The sequence below is a fragment of the Falco peregrinus genome, chromosome 3, assembly GCF_023634155.1.
Source record: "Falco peregrinus isolate bFalPer1 chromosome 3, bFalPer1.pri, whole genome shotgun sequence".
Taxonomy (NCBI): Eukaryota; Metazoa; Chordata; class Aves; order Falconiformes; family Falconidae; genus Falco; species Falco peregrinus.
The window spans coordinates 61,343,972-61,370,728 of NC_073723.1; the positions used below are offsets into that span (position 1 = coordinate 61,343,972).

The 26,757-nt window shown below is 38.9% G+C and overlaps 1 protein-coding gene across 1 annotated transcript; it reads left to right on the forward strand.

Annotated features, from left to right (window-relative positions):
• The first annotated feature begins 220 nt into the window (after nucleotides 1–220).
• On the forward strand, nucleotides 221–26,463 carry RAB12 (RAB12, member RAS oncogene family). The gene is given in 7 exon segments (XM_055799486.1): nucleotides 221–492; nucleotides 494–701; nucleotides 14,171–14,231; nucleotides 22,010–22,148; nucleotides 22,694–22,783; nucleotides 23,738–23,842; nucleotides 24,346–26,463. Coding segments are annotated over 7 exon segments (753 nt in total). The 5' UTR covers nucleotides 221–456; the 3' UTR covers nucleotides 24,460–26,463.
• Nucleotides 26,464–26,757: the final 294 nt, after the last annotated feature.

Consider the following 26,757-nt stretch of genomic DNA (forward strand, 5'->3'; position numbering starts at 1 on the left):
CCGGGTCGCGCTCCGGGCCGGCCGGGCCGCGCGCAGGCGGGCAGAGGCGGGGCGGGCAGGACCCCGGCCGGGCCGAGCCCGGGGAAAAGCGGGGCGGGGAAGGGCGGGGCGGGGCGGGGAAGGGCGGGGCGGGGCGGGGCGGGCGGCCGTTCCCCGCCCCCGGCACTGCGGCGCGGGGCTGCGGCTCCGGCACGGTAGAGGGCGCTGCGCGGCTGGGCGCGGAGTTGGGCGCGCCGCTCCCGGCGGCGGCGGCGCAGTTCCCGTTCCTGTTGCTGTTCCCGTTCCCCTCGGGCCGGGCCGGGCGCAGGGCCGGGCGGCGGCCGTGTCTCGTCCTCGCTGCCCCCTGCTCCCCCTGCCTCGCAGTCGTCGGCGCCGGTGGCGGGGAGGGCGGGAGCGCGGGGCGCGGCGGGGGCGGGGAGGCAGCGCGACGCCAGCGCGGCGCCGCATGCGTCGCTGATGGAGCCGGGCTCGGGGCTGCCGCAGCGCAGGGTGGGGGGGCGGCGGGCTGGACCTCGGGGCGGGCTCGGCGGGGGGGTCGCCGGCGCTCTCCGGGGGGCAGTCCCGCCGCAGGAAGCAGCCGCCGCGCCCGGCCGACTTCAAGCTGCAGGTGATCATCATCGGGTCGCGGGGGGTCGGCAAGACCAGCCTCATGGAGCGTTTTACCGACGACACCTTCTGCGAGGCCTGCAAGTCCACCGTGGGTAAGGGAGCGCGCCGGGCCGCGCCCGCCCCGTCCCGTCCTGTCCCGTCCCGGGGGAGGGGGACGGCCTTGCCCCGGTGCTTGCCGTGCCCACCCAGCCGCGGGGCCCGGCCGTGGGAACGCGGGGCTCGGCGTGGCGGCCGCCTTGCCTGGCCCCTCTCCCCGCCCTTCCCCGAGCGCGGCCCCCTCCCCGCATGCCGGCCCGCGGCTTCCCCCTCGGGGGGCTCCCCGTGCCCGTCCCCTGCAGGGTGCCTGGGGGTCCCGGCCCGTCCGGCCTGGCGGGGCGAGGTCGCGCCGCCCCGGGTGAGCTCCGCGACCGTGTGCCGCTTCGCAGCGGGAAGCTCACGGGGCTTGCGGCGAGGGGGCCCTTGGTGCCGAACTTCCAGCTTGGGAAGTTCCAGTGGCGGGGAGGATGGTGGAGGGCCTGGTTGTCTTTGCAAGTTCTGAGAAGGTGTTGGGTATCCTGTTTCAGCCTTACTAACGGCAAACAAAAAGCACAGTTAAAAAAAAAAAGGGAGGGGGGGCGGTAAAACGGGTTTTTGTGTTGAAGTCTTAGATGGTGTGTGTAGGGAAACAGAAGTGTTCTGGGAGTTGAAAAGTTGTGCAGTGTATTCACCATAGCTGATGAGACTTTGAATACTCTTCCAGACCATAGTCTAACTCCAGATCACTGTTATATCTTCATCAAGAACTAACACACACACACACACACCCCGATGTTTTAGGTCTGAGGAACCTAATGTTTCGTTTCTTGAAGAATAGTACCTCTTGAGCACACTGCGAGTTTTGCTCCTCACACAACTCACTGGAGAGCAAACTCCCTAGTTCTGTAGTATGCTGTCTTATTCATGGTTTAGTCATCTGTGTGACTCTTGCAGATAATTTAATGCCTGCTGTCTTTTAATACACAAACGTGTGAAGGGAAGAAAACAAGCTAGTTAAGTCTGTGTTGTTATTAGAGTCCTATCCTTGGAGTTGAACTCTTGAGTGTTGCAGCAAGGCCGTTGTTAAGCCTGTGTCATTGGAAAGTATGTCTGCTTAGCTTAATTGTGGCTTGGAATGTGAGGAAGCTTATAGCATGTGATGGAAAGTGATTGTATTGCCTTTTAGAAGCTGAATGATTAGTATCCAAATTTATCATTCCATGAGAAAAATAATACAGTTACTTTAGTTTTAATGTGTGTTTTATCAGTTGTTTCAGTATTTCCTAGGCCCTCTAAACATGCAAATCTGGTAATGCAGATTAGCCCAGTTAGCGTCAATATGGTTGGTTTATTTTGTTTTGAAGTTGGTAACTTAACCTTGTAGAAGTTAAAGACAGTGGTAGCATATTGGAGGCATTAATCCTCAGGTGACGTGTTGTAATGAAGAAGTGCTTATGGCTTCTCTAGATGGACAGGTTTAATTAAATATATGTTATAGCTGGAGAAGTAGAACCAATAGTGGAATGTATTTATAAATTCTTCAGGTCTATGTATTGTTTTGAACTCATGTGCATCACCTTTGTGTTGACCTACATTAAGGGTTCCTACAAAGCTGGGCTGCTCTCTGTAACTAGGGATAGTTTCCTGATTTGAATTTTGAGAAGTAGAGGAGGTGCTCTAGACCCTGGTCCACACTTCCAGGCTGGTGCCTTGTAAGCAAAACTGATTTGCTAGATAACAGAGGCAGTGATTGAAGCAGAGAAATTTCCTTATTTTAGAAAAGAAACAGGAAATAAATGGTGGTGAGCTGCTAGACAGAAGATTACATAATGTTTGATGTACAATGTGTGCCAACATAAAGCAGCATAGGGGAATTGAAATTTGTGCCAAAATACATATAGAAAGACTTGACAGTAATGGCATTCTTTCATCCTCCTCTGACTAAACTTGAGAGCTGTTAAGATTCCCCCAGATCCTTTGGCTGCTAAATGAAAGAGCATTTCTCAGTCAGCTTGCACCCTGGGTTTTTTGCACTATAGACTAAGAAAAAAGTAACCTCTGCTATTTACATTTCATGTAGATTGAAAATAACCCACACTTCAAAATGACCTGAGACTTGGATACACAGTTAAAATCATAAAGCTGGGCTGGTTCTTTGTCACCATTTACAGTAATGGTTTTCAGGAATTACAAGTAGAGAATGTGTTTTGAAACATTGTTGAAAACCCTGTGACTGATCCAGTTTCAGAGGAAGTTATGTAAACTGAATAGACCTTGAGATTAAATTTGAAAAGGCAATGTAACCAAATAAATGACTAAAATTTGCTGTATCTACCTTATGTTAGCGAAGCTGTGTTTTGAACGGAATGCTAGAATACATATTTTACTCCCTTACCTTGATATTAATGGTCTCAACCTTACTTCTGTGGTTTTATACTAAGCCTGTGGAAGTATGGGCCAAACAGAACAGCATTTAACACCTTAACCTTTTGTATGAAAGTGGATAGGCTACTCGGAGGTCTTACAGTGGAGGAATTGTAAATGTTCAAAACCTTTGTCTGCCTCCTGTCCCTGAGTGCTGTTTAGGATAATAACACTGTGTCATTGAAGAGTGGAGTGTTTCTGCTGAAAAAGGGAGGTGTGGATTCAATTAAGAAAGATACAGTATTTTGATGCTAATTTAAGAAGACTACATTGCCAGATTGGTAAAGTAAGTTCTATAATAAAAACACATCAACATGTCTTCAGTCTCATCTCAAGTACCAAAGTTTTTTGAAAGTGTTCAAAAATAGCTTGGCAGATTTCAGCACATTATTCATAACGGCACACGATGTGTTGTTGATCTAAAATTCTTTTGATGTATTTATTTTGGGCATTAAATTAGTTGCATAGAATATTGTCTACTTAATCTGCTATTTACATAGTGCTGAGAACACTCAATGTGCTCAAATATTTACTGATTTTTGCATGCGGTTGTCAGATGAGAAATAGATGATGCTCTATCCAAATTTTATGTGATAGGTCTGAATGTTTTTTTCTTACTATTAGGTTATAAATTATTTTTATTACTTGTTTGGGCAAATAAATTGTTTTTAGAAACGTTCCTCTGTATCTGCAGTGATGTAAAATTACTCTTCATGCCAGTGTTAAATCCAGGGTAGTTAAGGTTATTTCTTTTCTATAATGGAGTAATGCTTGTGCAAGGGTAATACTGGCATCATGTTAGCTTTGTCAACAAATGTAAATATACACTTTTCCTTTTAAAATATTTGTTTTTCTCAATTTAAGTTTGTTACCTGACCCCCATGCACCTGTATTATTCTCATGGGAGCAGAATCTAAAGCTAATCTAAATCTAAAGTTTTTTCAGACTTGACAATTAAAAGGAAGTAAGCCCAATTTGGCATGAAAAAGGATGATCTTTCCAAAGGTAGTGGATAAATACTCATTGCCACATTTGTGAGAAGATTCAAAGATGGCTGGTGAGGGAAGAGTGTGTACCTTTGTTGCTTCCCCCCTCCTTACCCTGCCCCGAATAGTTCTTATCCTGCAAAAAATACATCTTAATTCAGATCTCCATAGTGGTGATGCTATAATTTATATGTGTATTTTAAAAGATGGTGCGCTCTCACCCTCTTTTCATCAGAGTCCCTTTATGTAATAGTCAGAGGCCTCTGTTCTCTTCCCAGTGTCCAACTCCTGCTCTGTCTCACAGTTGTCTGCCCTACCTGCATCCACCAAATCAGCTTATTCCCTATCTCTCTGCTGTTTTTCTTCCATGACAGATCTACAAAATTCCTGGACTCAGCAGTATTTCCTGTCCATCTAATTTTGCCGCAGGCATTATGCTTCCCTCTGGCTTTTAATCTTTGAACTTGAGGTTCCGGCTTACCCAAACTTGAGGCCCTGCACTGACTCACCACCTCTCAGGCGACTGACTCTCCTGCTCCCTCAAATCAAATTGAGCTTCTCAGCTTTTCTTTTTAAGTGCTGGCTTAGTTATGTAAAGTTTCTAAGGCCTAGTCTTACTCTTCAGCTCTTTTACACCAAGCTTGAAAGCATCCCAGGAAAGAAGCCTTGCCCTTGATAATAACAGAGCAGTTTGGGTGCCTCATGCATTGCTGGCTTCTCGTAGCAGCTATTCACAGGGAATGAGACAGGAGCACTTGTAGTAAACACTGAAGCTTCCTGCAGTCCTGGTTTACAAACAAAATCATAGGTAAAGCTACTCAGCTAAGTTTGTAATGGGAAGGTTTGTTGTGAATCAGGATGGAAATGTCATGATGTGCTTTAGATTAATTGTAGCCTGTGGGATCCAGATCAGTGGCATGCAAATGCACTGCAGTGTAAAACTCCTTTGACTTCACAAAAATGCTCTTTGACCTTGTTTCACCTTACTGGTGTTAGTGTGAAATGGTATGCAAGTTGGGAACTAATTAGATTTGAAGAGCTGCACAGCTTTTTCTTCCAAGCAGTCTTTTCTGTATCAATTCTTTTAAAAAATACCTGTGCCCTTACAAGATGCATAATGTCCATCAAATAAACAGTAATAACAGTGAAAACTTCAGGTTTATCTTTTATTAGAGTAATCTTAAGTAAGGCAGCTTCTTGTTTTAATATATGTATACATGTATATGGGATATATAAATACATATACATGGGATATATAAATAATACAGTTATATACATGTATACATATGTTTGGGGGTTCTGTCACAATTCAAACCCTTTCTTCATTCTCTGTATCCTTAAAAAATGTGGGCTAACAACATAAATGAAACTTCATTCCCATAAGCTTGTTATATAACCTAATTATATTCACTTAAAAGTATCGGCCTATTCGTTTTAAAAGTAAATTGGTTATTTTTTCAGAACTACCCTTTAAGTGGCTCCTCAGTTCTATAGTTACCTAGTCAGTATTTCCACAAGTGCTGTAAACATGGTATGTGACTTACTAACCATTTGAAAAATAATTTTTCAATAAATCATGAAGTTATGTTTTAAAAGCAAGTTTAGTAATTTGGTGTAATCTGAGGTGAAAAACAATCTACATAAAATTTTCAGGAAAATGTCATGCATCAACTAGAACATCTTTTTGCTACACTTGTATGTGTCTGTGGACTCTTTCTGAAAAGTATAATTAATTTTAATTTTTCTTCAACTATTTCCCTCCCCTCCCCCTTCCGTAAGATGGCACTGAAAACCTAGGTGGGGTGGGGAGAGGAAAGAAAGGGCAGAAATAGATGTCTCTTACTTTACCACATCATGACAGAGTAGAAGTAAAATGTGCTTGCTTTACACCCAAAATCAGCTCTACTCAGACTGAGAAATTTTTGCTGTTGTACAAAAAGAAGAAAGTTCTGATAGGTGACAAGTATTTTTGTGAGGATTGACCCTTTTTTCTTATCTTTGCATGTCCAGGGTGTTAGTATGAATCTGTTCTTATATATTGGCTTTTTGGCTAGTGCGGAAGAGTTTAAATAAATATCTCACTAATTATGTGCTGCAGTTACTTGACAAACTACAAATAGAGGAGAGCGGGAGACTTGAAATCTGCACAGAAAACAAGTTTATCGTACGCAAAACCTTAAGATAATTGGGGAGCTGTATGAACCTGCCTTGTCTGTCTTCAGTTCTATAACCATAAGTTTAGGAACTGCAACTTGGAACAGAAGCTTGCGTTCCCCGCAAGCTGCCTTTTACCTTTAGGAGCAATGTTGTCATTTTGCAATTGACAATGGAGACTACAGCAACTGAAAGCACCTGGCAAGCCACTGTTCGCCTCAGATATGTCAACTCCGTCTATTTTACAGCATTTGGAATCGGGGTTTTTTATGCATAATCATTTGAGTCCTCATAAGGTGACAAAATGATATTCTAAATCGGAAAGTGTAGTAGGTAGATGATACTAATTATCAGAATTCAGGAATAGGATTTTGGGGAGGTATGGGGGGTGTTAATTAACAAGAGGTTGGGAAGAAGAGTAAATTTGAAATTGACTTTTTCTTCATTTCTAAACTAGATACTAACTTCAGCTGATAGAAATATTCAGATACTGGGTTATATCAACGATATGAATTGTCAGGGTACCTTGTAGTCCCTAGTCAGTACATATATGAGAATATGCAAGTAAAACAACAGGCAAGATGAAGAGGCCACTTGAATGGTGTTGAATGCAGAGTTTAGTTTGCAAGGAGAGTGGAATGCAGCTGTCAAACTCAGTCTCTGCTGTGAACAGCTGAGCACGTCAGTAGCTAAAAGGAAAAAAAAAGTAGGGCCACATGATTCTCAGTTATTGACTTCTTTCTGGGAGTTGTGAGCTTCAATGTTCATTTAATGGAAACAGTGCATGTAATTATGGTTTAGCTGAAACTACAAAATGGAAGAGACAGACTCTTCAGAGTGCCTTTCATCACAAAAATACTGAAGTCTTTGTAAAACTGTCTTCACTAGGCGGTGCTTAAACAAGAAAGTGATTAATATTTCCCTTGTTAAGATTGTAACTGTATAATAGCATATAGCAACACTTTTATAACTTATTTCTTCTGATAGCCCAAGGAGTGGGAAACTTGATACCCAAACCAAAAAGCTAGATTCAGTCTCACCTTGAAATAATTCTGCCTTTTTAAAATATGGATAGTGCTTTTCATGAAATAAGTTTAATTTTTCTTCACATTCAATTTTCCTTTCAGGTCAGGTAGTTGTAGACCAGTAGCTCACTATGTTTTGTGTTCCGTAACCAAAAGTTTTGAAATTAAGTCTTGTTCAAGAAGGCACAGAGAGTCTTATCGATTCCAAGTTCCCCTTCCACTTCATTCTGTTTATCAAAATTTTGGTGCAAGCTTTGAACTTACTGCTGTAAATAGTGTCAAAAGCCTACATTTTGTGAAAGGCTTTATAATTTTACTGTCCATGAGAATGTAAAGAAATGGTAACTTCCTCCGTTCTCATTGAGTTTGGAAGCACCAAGTGTCTGAGATGTTTAAAGGTGTATATTGGACATCCCAAAATGACTGAAAGCTTTCTAAAAACTTTATAATTACACCTTCAAATTTTAGTCACTGTGTGTGTATTACCAAAATCTTTTTTTTTTTTTTTTTTTTTTTTTCCCCTCTGTTGTCAGTGTGTCTGTTTCATTCTGGTCTGTAGCGCAGTTGCCAGCTGAGATACGGGTACACTTTTATTTTAGGCAAGCAGTCTCAAATGTCTCCATGTTAATCATTCTAGAATTACACACTGAATCTTTGTGGACAACGTACATTACCTGCCTCTAAAATAATCCCCAAACTAGCTCATATTTGAGTAACACAGTGCTTCCAAATCTCTTTTTAAAATCTTTAAATGTGTAACATGCAGTTTGAAAGAGGTATTTCCACTTTAGCATGCTTTAAAATTAACTGCATGTCCTACAACTTCAATTAAAACGATACATTGGTTTTGTGGTTTTGGTTTTCTTTTTGTCGAGACAGTTTTTGTAACCTTCCCTTCTCTTCCTGTCCCATGTACCTTTTGTTGTTGCTTGCTTCCCCCTGCCCCCAGCAAAATGATAGAAATCGGTATCAAAGGTATTGAGCATCTTTTCGTTGACTTCAGTAGTTTCTGGATAGGTATACGTATTGTGCTTAGTTACAGACCAGGACTAACAAAGATGGTTCTTGCCATCAAGAAGCATGTGACCTCAGTCATTAATTGTAGCAGAAGTAAGAACATCTGTCTGTATAATGCTGTCAGATGTCCAAATTAAAGAAACTGTCCTAATCTCTGAATTGTATGTCTGTTCTAATGGCTAATTAGTATAAAACCTCTGAATTTTTAAACTGTTTCCTTAAACATGGTCTGATTATTTTTCATTGATTGAATTTCTTTGATGGAAATCACTAATAGGCCTCTGAAAATTTAATCTATTGGAATTGATTTTGGTTGGAGGGAGGGTTTTGTGCTCTATTTGCATCTGTTTTCCCAGATCCCCCTTTAACTTAGTTATCAGGAATCTTGGCCTCCAAAAGGTCACTCTGTGTGCATTAATCAAAACAGTCTCCACTTCCTTTTTCTGCCACTTAGGTGGGGGGGGGGGGGGGGGAAGTAAATGCCAGAAGCATAGTAAGTTGTTCCTTCATCATTGGCTTTATTTCAAAACAAATTATTTTAGCTTTAAAGAGAGAGGCTAGACCCAGTTCCTGTGTGTTTCATTTTGTGCTTTAGTAGATAACTTTTAGTTCTTGTTTGGGATGGGCAATTAATCTATTACCTGATATGGACTAGACTTCATTTTTATTGAATTTCAGTCTCAAGTTTGGAACGGTCTCAAGTTTGGTTCAGTGACAAGATATGTCACTCTCACCAACTTGCCCTTATCTAGAACTTCATTAGTGTGCTTCTATTTTGAGTGTCTGTTCTCTTTCTTTTTAAGACTGTTTATTTTTGAAAGGAGTGCAGACAGTTTGCTTAGCTGTGTGTTTAATATACTTCCAAAACACCCTTCCATTCTACTAGCCCTTTGTTTTCCCTGGAAATGCATAGTTTCACTTGAGCACATGTTGTAATAGATGTTCTCATTTGCATGAAGCATATTTTTAATCTGAAGTTCATGTGCTATTAACAAAAACAATATGCTTTGTATAAAATTTTGAAAAATCCTTAAGAATCTTACCTTACACACAACACAAGTGCTGCTGTACTTAAGGGCTTATCTGACATATATCTAGCCTACAGGGAGAGGGCAGCAGCTCATTTGTAGTTTTAAGTGCTATAGAATCACTATACTTTGAAATGCTTAACAGATACAAAATCATAAATCCAAACCAGAGGCTGATATCAGTATTTTTGTGCCTTTTTCATTTGTTCCTATATGTGTATGGGATCTGTTTGGATACTGAAAAAGGTCTTTCCAGGGAAAAATGGGGGTCAAAATCTGGCATCCAAAACACACACTTTTAATTCATAAAAAGAGAGATGGTAGTCTGGATTAACTCATGGTGTGAGTGTAATAATTTTAGAGAAACAGAATGCATTGATGGCCTGTGGTCCATGCAAGTCTGCTGTATGGAAAGAGGCTGACCTTTTTATGGGGGGAAGATTGCGGTAAGGCTTTTTGCTTCCCCCTGCATCTCTGTGACCTGGCAAGGGGCATGTATGATGGTAAACACATACACTTGGCTTTGCTGGCATGTGTGCATTTGATTATTCATTGACAATAAATTAGCCAGCAGACATTTAAAATGCAAACTAGGCAGCATGCAAACCAGCAATCGTTTACTGGCGGTGTAGCAGCTAAAGAGCACCTTTAAAAATCTTTCTTTTTATAAGACATGTTGTTTAGATTTAATGCATTTGTCAACAGTAATTATTGAGTCCTCTATTTTATTGACTAAATACAAAACCATGCCCTTGGTCCTGTTTGCAAAATTAAGGACAGAAGGTGTTGAAGTGGCTTGTGTTAGCTGTTGTTGACATCCTTTTAGGGGATACCTGTCATAACTGGAGGCACATGGTGGGAACCTGTTGGTATAGCTGTGCTAGTAGATTGTTATGCCAGGGCTAGTAAATCGTGTCTGTCAGTGGACCCATTCTAGCACACCACTTTGTGCACCTGTGTAGCTTCAAGACTGGAGCAGTTTCTGGCAGGTTTGAACACAGAACAAATGTAGAATCTTAATAAATTTGAGTGTTGTGTTTTGGGATCTGGCTTAAGGGGGCGTAGTAACTGTGCAAGGATTACTAGTATTATAAACAGCACAAAACTTGGAAAAAATCTGACAATTTGCCTGTACTTAAGAAGTCTTAGAATAAGTTTAACAAGACTGAGAAACACATATCTTGCTTAGAGGAACTGTAAATTAGGTGTTTCTTGAAGCAAGAAGTATTTATCAGATGTTGCTGTCATCAACACTGTAGCATTACAAAGGAATTCTTTTTAAAAACAGCATTTTCTAAGAGCAGAATTAATGGCTTCTATCTTGTGCTGAATAGAGATGCTTAAAAGAACTGCTTACAGTTATTTTGCTGAAGAATGGGAGTTTTCACCAGCTGATACAAATCTTAGGTTCTACAGCTGCAAGTAAATAAGCATGTAAGACCAGCTTAGCATATGTGAATGGAAAGGTGCAGTTGTCTAACTCTGAATGTCATGTGACTAAGAAGTATGTTATCTGTAGTAGTGGAAAGTGTTAGTTTCCTGATTGACTTTCAGAGAATATTAACAGGTTTTCCTCATGTCTTTAATAGCTGGAGTAATTGTACGGATAGCAAAACTTTTCATTTAGGTATTTTCATTACCATAATCAAGCTATATAATTTGTTTCATTGAACTTTTTCTTAACTCAAGATGATACTTGAAACTGAAGTGTAAAACAAATTATTGTGTTGTTTTAATTAAGTTACTAATTTGTATGTAAACTCAAAGCACTGCCTTTGGCAGGTCTATGGTGAAACATGGTCATGAAATGGGACAAGCTTAGGAATTTGTTTCTTCATGTGCAAAAGGAAAATTGCCAGATTTTTTCCTTCAGTATTGGCAGACATGAAGCTTTGTGTTGATGCTTGCAGAGCATTACTAATTATAAAAAGCAGCTGAGCAACCTTTGCTTAGTTCTGGCAAGCTATCTGTCTTAAGTGTTAAATGATTCAAACAGTTCTGTAGAAGAATCTTTTTCAAAAACTTCTACTGATTTGCATTGTTTATTGCAAAATTTAACAGTAGAGAAGTGTTACATGGTATGACTTTAAAATAATTAATAGAAAGATCTACCTTTGAAATAAGAATGCTGTTGACGTTATTTATTTTGAAACCACCTCTTTAACATGTAGGGGTTTCTCCACTTCATTTCATTCATATATTGTACCAGGAAGTATCAATTTGAAAATTTACTTATTAGAACAGTTGGATTTTCTCTTCATAATTAATTATTTTTCTTTTTTAAAAATACAACAAAACCTTTTTGTTCCTTGATTTGTGTAAGACAGCAGTGTATAAACCACTTCTGTAAAAATTAAAATATTTCGTGATGGAGTTGTTGAAGCTTACATGAAATTCCTGTGATGGCTTTTAATACACAATTTTGGATCAAAGATGCTTTAGTCTTCTTTTTGTGTGTGTGACAATAGGACTTTTTCTTTACACAGCAGAGCTGTATTTTCTCTGTGCTCAGATAAAGCTCCTCTACAGTTGTTAGCCTAAAACAGGTATACCCACGTGCACGAGCATCATAGATTCTTTTTTCTATTTGTTTCTGTGGGAAAGAAAAGCAAGATGTAAAAAAAAAAAAAAATTTAAACCCAAGTTCAAATGAATGACAAATTGTATAGTATGTTGTGTATCAGATAATGGCAGGATTGAGAATTGTGGTTGGGACTGTGGGCAATTTTATTCAGACTTCCTTGAGGAGGGAGAGGTTTGAAGCAATTTTGATTACTGATTATCTCCTTAGCAAGTAAAGTTGCTGTCTTGTTTCAGACAAAGCTGTAACCATTAAGACAATTGCATTTTATAGTTAAATGCATTTATATGGAGGAAAGGCTTTTAGCTGTAGAAATGGGTGTGTGTTTCTTTAAAAATAAAAATCTTGTTAATGGAAAAGCAGTAATTACAAGAATTTTTTTCCCCACATTTTGGATAGAGCACAGATCAATTGTTTCACCTTCTTCTGTTTTTACATCAACACAGATGGTGGTTTTTCAAAAGTGCGGAAAAATAATCTCTTAAAGTTAGGGTTAATGCTCTGAAATCTTAATCGTTCTAATATTTTTCTCAATTTGCATATGAATAATTAAAAATTGTGATTAAAATTGTAGACTGTATAGTACAAATCAGTTTTAACACTTTAGCTTCTGTGTTGCTTAAGAACCCTACTGGGGTTTGAACAGGATACATATTGGTAAGTGAAGTGTAAGCATTGTATGTCCTGAATATTTTTCCAGAAATTGGTGAACAATTGAGCTAGACACTTTTAAGGACATGGAGGAGGACAACAAATGTCATAGTGATAACCAATACTTTTATCCCTATATAATGTGTAACTGCAAGCTGTTTAAAGGGATTTTTATTTAGGGGAATGAAGATAACTGATCCTTCCATTTATTTAGTCTAGCTGAAGAGTGCCAATCTGCTTTGCAAACTCAAAATAGAATTGAGTGTATCCTTTACCTTTCAATTAAAGTGTTTCTAGCTTTTTAAAACTTAGTCCATTTTATTGTCTCATACCAACAATTGTACAGACGTAACTATCTTTAAAAGCACTTTGAAATAAAGGCCAAGTCAACAATGTGTAGCTGGTTTTCAGGATGTAAAATGCACTTTTTTTCCTACCTAAATTTTCAGGAGTTTTGGAAGGCTTTGCGTAAGGGCCAAGTTCAGGCCTTTCTGTCAAAGTTACAGTCCAGTCTTGACTCTCACAATATCAGCAGGGACACCTGGCTGTTACCAAGGGTAGACATTAGGGAAATGTGTAGGTTTTGTTAGAGAAAATAATTTTTTTTCCCTCTTCACCTTCATCCCTATCTTTGGTATACAATTGTATGTGAAATAGCAAGAGTGTTTCCAGCACACTGCTTCTACACTTCTGTGTGAGTTTAAGTGTACCAGTCTGAACCATGTTCTCTTGTCTTTTTATTTCCCTCCTTTTTGATTTAGCACTGTTAAGACAGATGGTGTTCAGAAGGAAGAACTGAAGTAAAAATCTTCATACACATGTATACTAAAATAAACAGCTTCACAGTCTATAAATGCTATGATATTCTAGGACATCAATACCCTGAAATATTCTTGTAGTTGAGGTGGTAATCTTTTGTGTCTAGGTATTGTTTGACCATAGTATGTCTTACATGTTGACTGCCGGCATTATTTTTTTTTTATAGAAGTAAAGTCTTTCTGTATAACAAGATCTTCATGGTTCTGTCTTTGGTATTTAGCGTGCATTCAAAATGTGGCTGGAGTTTTGAGATGATGGGTAAAAGTACCACACAAACATAGAAGAAGTTTTTAAATTCAAATACCCTCTCTAAATCTAAGCAGTTTGCTAATAAAGATTTGCATACATTAAGAATGACAGTGCTGACAAACTTCTTCATAAACCAACCACAGTTCCAGCACTTCTACTAAAGCACTTTAGCATATGCTAAGCCATCCAGCCTGGAAACCAGATGTGTATTGTTCCCACTTCAGAGAGCAAAACTGATGTGGAGGGGTAGATTTCACTCCTCCAGGGCACCTGTGCCAGTTGTAAGTAGAGCAGGCTTGTCCTTGACAGGGCAGAAACAAACTGTGCCTGTTGTTTTACTGTTATGTTGGGTTTACCTGCTGCTGGAAGCATTGCACAAAGTGGAAGGTTTATGTTGTGACACTGCCAAATTGGATGGCTCACAGACTATAGAGCGGTTGTCAAATCCCCGTGATGATCCTGAGGTGACCCATAGTGGTGCAAACCCTTCTGCTTGTTCACACTGTTACAAGTTGATATATATATATATATTAAAAAAAAAAAAACCTAATTACACCCGCATTACTTTTGCTGCTTATTCCTCCTTTTCTGTTTACTGTATTTTATTTATAGGTGTTGATTTTAAAATCAAAACAGTAGAGCTAAGAGGAAAGAAAATTAGATTACAAATCTGGTAAGTAAAACAAACGTGCAACCAGCAGTATGTGTTAATTTTATGTTCTAGCATGAATTAATATGCTTGTCTAATACTATTAACTGTTATAAGCTGGTTTAGCTCTTACCCTATTCCTCCTCTCCTCCATTCCCACAAGACTTAAGCAAAAACAAATAGCTCTTAGATTTATGTGAGGGTAAAGGAGGAGAAAGAGAGAGAAAGTTAGAAACAGGACATGAATGTAATTACTGAAATGTTAATGCATCACAGAGGTCTCAAGCCCCTTTTCCTGGAAGAATGGTATCACCTGCACAAGAAATAGGAGTTCTACAGACAGCAAAAGGTGACTGTGTTAAATAGACACCAGAGAAAGTACACTTTGGGTTGTTTTTTTTTTATTATTTCCTAGGCTGTGTAAAACCAACCGTCATTGTAACAGCAAGTATAAAAAGACTGTGAAGTATTTTCTAAACTGTTTTTCTAAAACTTGGTGTAGACAGTGCTGTCTCTTTGACGCTATATTGCATAACTTCAAAGTGAAGGACATTCAAGACTAAATTATATCCACTCCAAACAGCACTGAGAAGTAAAACACACCCATACAAATAAGACTATCTTAACTGGTACCGATGTCCTACTACAGAAAGCTCAAAGTCTGAACTAAGCTTTTCCTTTCTGTCGTAGGTTACATGTTTCCTGATAATGATTCTCCACGTCAATGATTAATACAATTTTTATTGTTTAGAAATTATTGAGCTTAAAAGGTCCTTTGTTTTGCAGAGTAGTACAATACATAAACAGCGTTATGAGAGAATAAACCAGCTATGTTTTAGACATTAATCTTATATACTACTATGTAGAAGCTTAGCTTTGGTTTATTAACAGTGCGTGTTGCATAATTGGCATTGTAGTTAAACTGTTAAAGCTGCTAACAATCCATAGAGGGCGAAAAATTCTCTAAATATACATGTTGTTACACTTCTGGGATTATTCTGTTGGTTTCTCATTCTTAACTACATGGATGCAGTGAATTCAGCTTACTAACTCCTCTTGGCAGGTCACCATCAACTCTGTTTGTCACATCATGTGTCTGTCTTGCTCCCCTCTGAGTTAACTGCTGCTTCATCTTTGGTATCATCAGTCACCTAACACTTGAATGTTAGTCATCCATCATCTGTCCCTGTTTGGAAACGTATGACCACAAGGCTGGCAGTTGAGCCAGCAATTGTTAGCCAGGGTCTGCTGGAGCTGAGAGAGGTAACAAAAAATTCTGATGTGGAGATGCTACTGTATGCCTGATGTGAATTCTTGTTGTGAATTGCTAAGCTTATCAAACAGTATCTTCATGTTGAATTAATACTTCCTAGGAGAGATGTTTTGCTGGAAAGGAGACATTTAAACCATTATTTTCCACATATTGAGAATATGCTAGTAGGATATAGGAAACTTAAAACTAAAAATCGATAGGTGACCTTTACTCCTGTGTGAAGGCCTGTTAAAATGGTGGAGAAAACACAATGCAAAGAGATAATATCTTAAAATACGATAAAATCCATGAACACAACATCCTGCTCCTATGTGTCGCTTTCTCTTCAACAGTGGCTGTTAAAATGATGTTCTTAGACTTAATTCTTAAAACTGTCTTGACATAGGCATACTTACAATTTTTTGGAAAAGCAATTAGATAGGCAATCCTCTTGCTAATTTATCCTGAATTATATTGTGTATGTTGTTGGGCCTATTTATAAAATCTTATCATAGGGTCACAAAATCATAGAATCATTTAGGTTGGAAGAGTCCTTTAAGATCATCAGGTCCAACTGTAAACCCAATGGTACAAAGTCCACCACTAAACCAGGTCCCTAAGCACCACGTCTACACGTCTTTTAAATACCTCCAGGCACAGTGACACCACCACCTCCCTGGGCAGCCTGTTCCAATGCTTGACAACCTTGTCAGTGAAGAATTTTTTCCTAATATCCAGTCTAAACTTCCCCTGGTGCAGCTTGAGACCATTGCCTCTTGTCCTATTGCTTGCTACTTGGGAGATGAGACTGACACCCACCTTGCTACAGCGTCCTTTCAGGTTGTTGTAGAGAGTCATAAGTTTTCCCCTTGAGCCTCCTTTTCTCCCCGCTAAACAACCCCAGCTCCGTCAGCTCCTTATTGTATCTTCAATTGTTAGATTAAAAGATGAAAGCAATTTGCCAAGTCAGAACACTTTGGGAGTTTAGAAATGTAGACTTAATTTGCATGGCTGATCCTAAGTCAGTCTCCTTTCATACCTACACGGAGGCAGAATTAACGTTGCCTCATACTTCCTGGGAGTCTTCTGTACAATGATTACAGTAACTTTACTACAAAAAACTGTTTTATTCAGCAAGCGGATAATTTCTAAAGTTATATGCTTGTATGTCTTAAAATTAATAAGGTTGCATTTCAAAGCATCAAAATTTTATTTTATTTATTTTTATAGTTATTTGATGATTCTACTTCAAAAATCAAACAAGAACAGCTGAAAAAAAGAAGTCTGACTGTGATGTTTTCATGGTCACTTCTTGTGTCTCTCCACTGACCACTCTATCAGCAGGTGGTTCTCCGCAGAGCTCTACCACTTGAATTTATCAAAACGCAGCAGTACTATGTAGAATATATCAAGCAATTAGATGTGCAAGGCATCCTTTTGAAAGTGGCTTTCACATCTGCTGCTGTTAGTAGTGTACAAATTGGACTTGCATCTTAATTCCTTCCACAATGCGATACTGTGCACTAAGGATCACAGGGGTGCCTGCTCTCACCTCTGGCTTACCTGTTCCTGTCTGGCCCCTGCTGCCTCACAGTACCTCTTCCCCGATTTCCCTGACTTTCAGTCAGGAAACAACCTTCTGCTCCTTAAATTATTAAATGGTTGAGCAGCATTGAGGAGACAGAGTAACGTCTGTCTTTTTTGTGCCACCTGGAACAGTGGTAGGTGTCCCTTGGTCTGCCAGAAGTCATAGACACAGGAAATCTGCTTCTGCATTGCACTTCTTGGCTGAAGCAAGCTTGTATGTTCTGTGAGAAGTAATGCACGCACACAGCTCATGCCGTGGGGTAAAATAACCAGAACTACTGGATAGTGTAAGTGCCCAAGTGAATCCGAGCATCTCTGAATCAGTCCTTTTTCAAAGCCTGAAAACCAAGACCAAATAATAGGAACCCCAGTTTCACGCTTTGAAGCATAGGTGTGCCACGAGTGGCTTGGCAGGACAGCAGGGTGTCTTGACTCTGCCCTCTCGCCTGAGTAATCGGGGCACTCGGTGACACAAGCAGCTGTCACCTCTGGCTTCCAAAGGACCTGGCTGCTGAAAGCTGTAGTGCCCTGCCACTGTGCCTGGTTCGCTGCTGGGGAGCCGAAGGGGCTCTCTGATAATCTCTACAGGTTTAATGCCCAAGGAAGCCAGTGACTTGGCAGGAAAACAGTCTTGATTTGCTTCTGAAAGTTTTTTAAATCAGTGCGTTCTCATAGAAGTTCATGTTCTGCCAACTCAGCGGTTTTTAATGGGCACCTGTTGCCTTGGAAAATCTCTTGAGATGAGTAGTCTGAGGAAAAGATCACCTGTCCTAGAATATAGAAGGAACTACATTCTGTTGTTCACTGCCTCTGAAATAAATCATTTCACGTAATAAAAGATCTTTGTGTTTTATGGGAGGAAAAAAGCTTAGCTTGACAAGTAGAATTAACCTCTAAAGTGACTTAAACATTTTTTAATGTTAAATTAAAAATTAAATTTTAGTGTTAAATTTTTGTTTAAAAATAATTTTCCTTTCTGTTGCCACTTCACATCACGGCTCATTAAAAAAATAACTTCAGAGCCAGGAAAGTTTTGAGTCTCTCCATGTGTTTGTTTCAAGCAACTGTTCTAGATAGACACAGGGAACATTTATATAAAACAAAACATATCCAAACTTATTTTAATCAAGATCAACTGTATTTATGTTCTATTTTATGCAGCCGGAAATAGTAAGAATATGACAAGTGTACACTTGAAAATGGGCTTTGTGTGGGGCTTTTTATTTGCCTTCGGTTTGGTGTAATGTTTCTGGTTTCGGAGTGATGTCTAGTTTCTGTTTTGAAAATAGAAATACAGTCAAGCAGTGGGATGTTATTGTAGATTGGTCAGGGAGTCATACACGGTATGCTTCTGATTACAGTTTAGAAAGACCAGTGTTTTTCCATTTAGAACAAATTCTTTCAAAAAAAAAATAACAGAAAACTGCTTTTCGAATTCAAAAAGGAGTAATCTGTTGTATTTTTTTCAGTGATGCCAAATCATTGATCAAGTTGTATTTATTGTTTGGACTTCAGGAGTTTGAATTAAATTGGACTGACTTACTCTAGTACGTTGATTCTGACCAGAGCAAATAAAGAACTAGCAGCACTTGGTATCACTTTTGAAATTCATGAAGTTGTGTACTTTTAGTTAAATAATGCTCATCTTTTCTTCCAGCTTTCCACTAGTGCTTCAATAGCTGTCATTACTAAAATACTCCAGCTGCAGGAGAGTAGTACATCAGTGAAAACAGTATAACAAACTTGATTGCTCCAGCACCACACGTGAAAGAAAGGCATTTTAAGATGGATGTGCTTTTAATACTAGCTCTGCATTAGGGATTGTCATTTTGTCCTCAATATTGGAAGAATTTACTGCATATTTTCATGAAAAATAAGATAGCAGTTGGTAGAAGATGAGATTTTCCATGTGAAAGATCAGCTTGATACTCTTCTCAGACTGAAGCTTATTTAGGTACCTTGGGGTTGCATTCTAAACTTATTGCAGAAATAGTTTTCCAGTGTTCACCTTACTGTTCGAAGGCTAGTACAATGTTACTGTAATGTGAGAGACTGCAAATTCAGCTTATTTTCTTCCACTTTTCAAAGGAAACAAGGATTAAAATATCATGCTTACAATCAGAAACCTAGTGACTGGTTTCATTTTAACTGGCTGCAGCAGCAGAGGTATTGGTTGTGTGAAGTGGGGGGAAGTCAATGACTTAAAACAAGGCAAAGAAAGTCAACTGCAATCCACTGTAATTAGCACGACTGGCAGGTGACAGTCAGTGGCCATCTGGTCATTTAACATGTGTAGTGGGCAGCCAGCTGTCCATGGGTGTTTTAAACTGGCCACAGTATGTGGTGTGTCTCGAATAGCTAGCAAGCCAGACTACAAGTTGTGTGATATTTAAGTGAACAACCTACAGAAAGGGATGAGTACGGGACTTGAAGGTACAGCAGCCAAGATGAGTGGCAGCGTGGGAATACTGTAAACTTCTAAAGAGCCTGAGATGTTGTGGGTTGAGGAGAGGTTGATAGTGCCAGGTGGACTTGGAGATACAGCACTTGGCAGGTCAAGGAAAACGTGGAGCCGGAGATAGCTGGGGTGGCAGAGTGTAATGTTGCATAGTTGGCTCCATCACCTACCCCTAGGCTTATCCAGTGTGTTGATGACTGTCTTCAGGGAGGGTGGCTGCACATCAGTGTGTTTAATTCCCTTCTGTTTTTCTAATGTCTGAACTGAGTGATCTGATCACCCTTTTGTGATGGGAGTTGCTAAAGGTCCCTAGCAGTGACCTGAAGGCACAGCCAGGTGGCTGAAATAGCCCCTTCATTTCTGTGTTCCAGTAAAGGCACAGAGGGGGAAGACCAGCTAACAAAAAAACCAACCCAACGTTTTCCATTATTCTGGCCAAAGCCAAAACTGATGCATTTTTGCACATCAGGTATGCCCTTCCACCTGCCATCTAGTTATGTCTACTCAGAATGATGGAACTAAAGGGATCCCACCCTTAATACCCTTGGCAGGGGCTGCTCTACAAGGTCATAATTCTGTGAAGTTTGTTCATAAATGCTAAAGCAATGTTATCCATATGTGGAAAATCAACGGTTCATAACTAGAATTTTTGAATCTTTCGTGGAGAGAATGTCCAAAGGACCTTTCAAAAAATAAATTTGACCATAGCAAAGAAGTAACAGAAGAGAAAGCAGAGTTACTTGCTCTGAGTAATATGTATGTCATTTCAGCTGCCAGAACCTGTATTGCTTTAATTAAAATGCCTCGTTAGTGATAAGAAAGCAACCAATTAACCATTTAAAACTGGTCTGAAATACTTGACCTTATTGAAACAGGCTACCTGTTTTCACCTTCTGTAGGGTCCCAAAGGTTTGTGTGAATGTAATTCTGAAGTTGTGAGTAGAGAATGGGATTTGGTTAAAAATAAAAAATGGATGTGATAAGAATTTGTTCTTTGTGCCCCTTACTGCAATGCCAATGGCTTGCAGTGAAGTATTAGTCAATACAGAGGTTTCAAATCTTTTTCTAGTGGACGCTGCTTTGCTTTGTGAAATCACTAGCAAAGATTTGTTGCTATCAAGATGCTTGTGGCAATTTAAAGGGAAAGTTGAGTACTTCACTTTTAAACCTGCTTGGTTGAAATTCTTACAAATTTTTGTGAAGAGCAAGATAGGGTTGTGGTAGTTTACTACTTGTGCGTAGACTTCAAAAGAATTAATTCTTCAGGACAATTGATGTGGCATTTTGTGAACATGACTTTCTTTTTTTTTGGTAACAAGTGTTTCAGGTCTCCATTGTTAATCTCATTCCTATATCCATCCTCGTCCTCCTTTTGTCTAAAATGTGACTGTTAGAGTTCCTTTTGAACTTTTGAGTCCCAACACACATGCACACATTTTCCCCCATCCACTCTTAATTTTGGTCCATCTTTTGACTTGCTTTAACTGGAATTTCAAAATTACCATTGACTCTGGGGGCTGAACTCAAGCAGCAAATGCTTGATTGCATTGAAGCACTGTATAACTTACTTTCCAGTTGTGATACCAGTCACATTTTAAGACTTAGGGTATGCACCAGCTATTTTTTCAGTATAATTGCCAAAAATCTTCCATGAGCAGACTTGATGATAGGATTAAAAGCAGTTCACAGGTTTTCATGGTTCAGTAAAAAATACCCTTTCTGTCTCTTCTGCTTTGGAATATAAGACATAGCTAGTATGGGCAATATGTTGTCATTGCTGGAAAATAGTCTCCACTGTAAATGCACCATGTCTGAAATGCCTACAGTGCTGAAAGTAAGAATGGAAATGTCATTTGAACACCTCAGATTAATAGACGTAAGCATGAAAGCCATGTATCTACTTTTAAAAGCCTATACCACATAGTGGTTGCTCACTCCTGTCGTCACTTCCACCAGTAACTTCTGCATTGGTTTTAGAATCATGGCTGAATTGCTGTGGTTGAATCCAAAAAAGCTCTGAAAGCTCAAATTGTAATGATTAGTACATTGCTGATTTTATAGTTAGGTGTCCAGCTGGGTTTGATAAGCGTGTATCTTTTTTTTTTTCATATTTTCAGTACTATTAAAAAAAAAAAAAAAAACAAAACACAAAAAAAAAAAAACCACACAAACTAAAAAACCCAAACCCCAACAACACAAAACCAGCTTCATCTGCTGGTACATTTCCATTGGACAGCTTCATTCTCAGACAGCTGTAGAAGTGCTAGGTGGCCTTTCTTGGTGAAGTTAGTGTAAGATAAGTAGTCCTGATGTGAAAACATTTCATGATAAAAGTACTGTGTGGGGGGGGGGTTTGCCTGAAATTCGCATATATAGAAGGAAATGTTCAATATAGAATGTCTAAGGGGGGTGGGGTGGGGGGTGTTTATTAAAATGCAAACAAATTTATTCTGTACTTTGCAAATGGGTGAAATATTTTTGCCAATGTTTGCTGCTGCTTCTTAGGGACACAGCAGGTCAGGAGAGATTCAACAGCATTACCTCAGCTTATTACAGAAGTGCCAAGGGAATTATTTTGGTGTATGATATCACCAAGAAAGAAACATTTGACGATTTACCAAAATGGATGAAAATGATTGATAAGGTAAGCCTTAAGTATTTCCTTTTTACATGTTTTTTTAAGAAGGGAGGGTTTTTTTCCTCAAAGGTACTGTGTAATACTTGTAATGGCAGTGATATAGTATTATTAATATAATACCAACTAATTTTAACTGAATTCTTTTCGCCAGAATTTAACATGAATGTGGTTTTGTTGTAAAGTGGTTGTCCATTCCTGCTTCCTTGAACTAGGATTGTCCCAGTTAGAAGTGTCAGTGGAAATCTGTAACATTACTCATTTACCTGTGCACTGCGAGGGTAGGGAAGTTTTATTTCCTCTCTGGGAAGTAAGGTCATTACGTTCATTCTTAGGTAAACTAGAACAGCTAGTTCTCAAGCCATGTTTTAAACGTGGAATTTAAAAAATTAAGTTGAAAATTTTTGAAATAATGCTTGGGAAGTACATTTACATATAAACTGTGTAGATGTGGTTCCTTATTTAGTAGAGGGATTACCCTTTTTTAATATTGTGTTTGCATTACAAAATCTTAGGTTTCTAGGTTTAGTTAATTAAAAATGTTTTAATTGTAGTATGCTTCCGAAGATGCAGAGCTTCTATTAGTTGGAAATAAACTGGACTGTGAAGTTGATCGAGAGATTACTCGACAGCAGGGAGAAAAGGTAAGAACAGATCTAACCAAATTCTTAGTTACTGTTAGAAGCAAAACTGCTGTGTCTTTGCTGCTGATGGTCCATGGCTACTCTTGTTCAGACTGTTAGATCTAAGGAGCATATTGAGAATGGTGCTGTTCTGTCAAAATCCATATGGTATTTACTTTTACAGAATGTGCAATTATATGCATTCCTGCTGGAGCAGTATGTCTTTGATGTAAACAAAGAGTAAACTATAAATTTGCTTACCCTTTAAACATACTTTTTGGGGGGCTCTGAAAGAGGATGTAGTGAAGACTTGAATCACAAATGGAGATACCTCTACTCGGGACATCTTCGTGAGCCTTCTTCCAGATGTTTGCTTTTCGGTAGTATTTTAGGACAGGCAACAGCCCTGCTTGATTACTTAGCTCACCTATGTTTTCAAGTTTCTTTTGTTCTCTTCCAACTTCAAAAGTGGTAAGTAACCTGACAAGAGACTATGTTTTAGCATAACACTCATAGCTCCATCTTGACTAGGACACTGTCAGTATGGTCATACACATTTTCCTTCAGCTACCTGTCACATGTTTGGAAGTGAAGCATTTTGTGTTAGAGAGGCAAGACTAATTCTTACATCTGTACTTCTCTTTTTTGCATTTTAATAATAAGGTTAAGATTAACTCTTCTGAAAAGTTCTTACTTTTTGGCAATCTGCAGCAATCCACGTCAACTGGAGACAGGAATTTCTCAGGTTTAAGTCTGGAAAAATGCAGCACACTTCCAGTAAACCAATTTTAAGTGAAAATTAGCTGTATGTGGCAACATACACTGTACTGTTGAGATTCAGGATTATTAACTGAATTATACGTCAGTCACAGATTTGGGGGAAGTTGTGGGTTGGTTTTTTTTGAAGGTTTTGTGAATGTATCGTTGCTGTTTGTGCGTATCTTCATGTAGATATTTTATTTTCTCTTCTGTCAGTTTGCACAGCAAATAACTGGGATGCGGTTCTGTGAAGCAAGTGCCAAGGATAATTTTAATGTGGATGAAATATTTCTAAAACTTGTTGATGACATTCTGAAAAAGGTAAAATATTCAGGTGGTAGTTCCACTGACAACGTAAATGGCCAGTGTTTAAATAATTGACTGCAAGTACTTGTTGGGTGCGTGCACAGTCAGGTGAGATTTTTAGTGAATATAAAGTGGGCATGATGTAGTTCACAGACTCTGGTAGACACTTCTGTTAATAAATACTGCTGTTGAATCTGGTAAACATCTGCTCCTATATGCTGTACTTCCTCTTTCCTATAACTTTATATCAGCAGCTGACTGTACATTTGCCTGCTTTCATTTGTGGGCAGTTCTGTTGTGATTTGTAATTGGTTTAGGAAGTGGCTTTATTTCAACAATGTCTTATAACTTTTTTCTGAGAGAAATTCTTAACACGACTTACTCAAATGTAGTTCATGAATACAAACCGCAAGATCCTTCAGTTGAGGCTTTGGCTGACAGTGAACTCTTGAAATGAGCTCTTTGTGCCGAGTTCTATGCAGATAACTGTTTACAGGTGATTTTTTCTTTTCTTTAAGATGCCACTGGATGTTATAAGAAATGAGTTGTCCAACAGTATCCTGTCCCTGCAACCAGAGCCAGAAATCCCACCAGAACTGCCTCCTCCAAGGCCACATGTCCGTTGCTGTTGACTTGTTACTCCATACAGAGTGAAAAATAGGAGTGGGAGGGTAAAGAAAGTACCTGTACTACTCTGCACTACAATCATTTGGCAGTTTCTCGTTGCACTTTGTTATTCAAGTCAGAGCTACACACTAACTTGTAAATATGCAAATATGCAATCCTGTGTAGGATTCAGCTATAACATTTAATTATTACCCCTCTCCCTCACAATGATGTTTTGTTCATTGCCCCAGTGTTATAAATACTGTACAGTCAGTGGGGGTTTACCACACTTCCAGGCAAGGAGGAGGAGAAATTAAATCTATACCTATTATCGACATAAATGTTGTAATAGTTCTTTGTTATTATAAACAGACAGGCAGAAGCTCTTCTGGTATGAAGATAAGTATATGGTGCTTTGCTAACTATTTTAAAGACAAATTTTTTAAAAACAGAGGACTTTATGTACAAAGCTTCCATAATCAGCATTACGTTTCCTTTTAATGTAGTGAGAACATTTTTGGCTGTAGCATCCTTTGCTGACTGGATATATTGAAAAGCTAAGTTTAATTTTTGGCAGTCTTCTATTTATTTTGTTTAATGCTGCACCCTTTCTTTGTGTACCAAGACATCACATCTGGTGCAGATCTAAGATTGCACTCTGAAATAGCGTTTATCATTTTCTGCGTAGGCATAAACTTGGTTGCAAGAATCATTGTTTCAATAAAAGAATGGAGATATATTCAAGCTCTAAAATAAGGTATAAAAAGCAATGCTGCTGTCCTAGACAAATTCTTTAAAAAAAAAAACCTAATTAAGATGATAAATTTTCCTGTGTTAAGGAATATATATGTGTACTTGTCTGGACATCAGTAGGGTTGGGGGGAAGGGAACCTAAGGTAAAATTATTTTCTTTCCTAATGGTGGAAATTATTCCCATCAAGCAAATACTGTGTTAGGGTTTTGTCTGATAATGAATTTGTGAATTATATCTTTGGTATATCTTTTATTAAAATGCACTGTTTAGTTTAGCTGTGGTAAATCAGTAGTTACATATTTGAATAACTTGGTGTGTCCTGAATGTTGTGGTATTGAAAAACATTGTGGTCTTTCTAAACTAATGAAGTGCAAATAAAATTTTGTATTTATGAATGACAGTGGAACTGCACCTGTTATTAGAATGGCAAATATAAAATGATGGGTAAAAGGTAGAATCTGGAACAACACTTAATTTTGTTACGATTTAATTTTCAGTTTGACAGCTCCTTTAGGTGTAGTTAGAAGAGCAGCAGATGTTAGTTGTTCACCTTCATCACTGCTCTGTTGGGAGAGTAGCTGATGACCTAGCCCAGCTGATATCTTCAAATAGCATGTGACTGCTTGTCATGCTATCTTAGCAGGTGGTCGCCAAACTATTAATTACTCTGGCAACACAAGTATGAACCGGTCTTTTTCACACTACAGCTTCTCTACTTCTCTTTCTCTGGTGCTGGAACCTATTTTGTCACTTGCTACTCTTCTAACCAGAACACTGGCACTGACCAGTAAGGTATACCATGGACTTAAACAGCTTCTCTGTTCTGTGGAAGGAAGAGAGACACCACAAACGGTTAACTTTTAAGATAAATGAGTTATGAGCCCTTATTTCGCAGAGTAAGCTCTGACATTCTGAATACAATACCATGCAGGTCTTTAGCACACCCAAATTTCAACTGACAAATTAAGGAAGCATGGTTGATATTTGTGCTTATGTCTTCTGCCACCTTGTGCCTAAACAGTTTGCTTTTTTACATAGTAAACTTACAGTTTACTATCATATTGGTAAGATAAAATCAATTTCTAAAGCATTTGTAGGATTTCTGATGGTACTGTGGGCAATAGAAAGGAAGGGAAAATCATGGAAAATAGTTGTAACTTGACAACCACTTTAGTTTAGCCGATTGGTTTTTATTTGTACTTAGAAACTTGTGATTTTTTTTTTCTGCATTTTTTGGATTTAATAAAAATTAAGAAATTTGACTTAGATAAACTTTCTTTTTGTAATTCTGTGCTGTTTGTGTATAGGTAGGTTGGGATCACAGTCTCTTGTACCAAAAATTAAAAACTATTGCCTTTGAGAAAGACATATTTATGTAAGAGTGTTTGAATGTATTTGATTATTCATTGGAAATCATAAAAAGTTCAGGAAACGTCTTTCCTTTGCAACCATTATACTATGAGACTGAAGAGGGGTTTATTTCCTAATTTTATCTCCGCAACTTTTATGGGTCAAAATACTTTCATTTATGTCCTTGCTGTACCTAGCAGGCATTTGCAATGTGGCATAG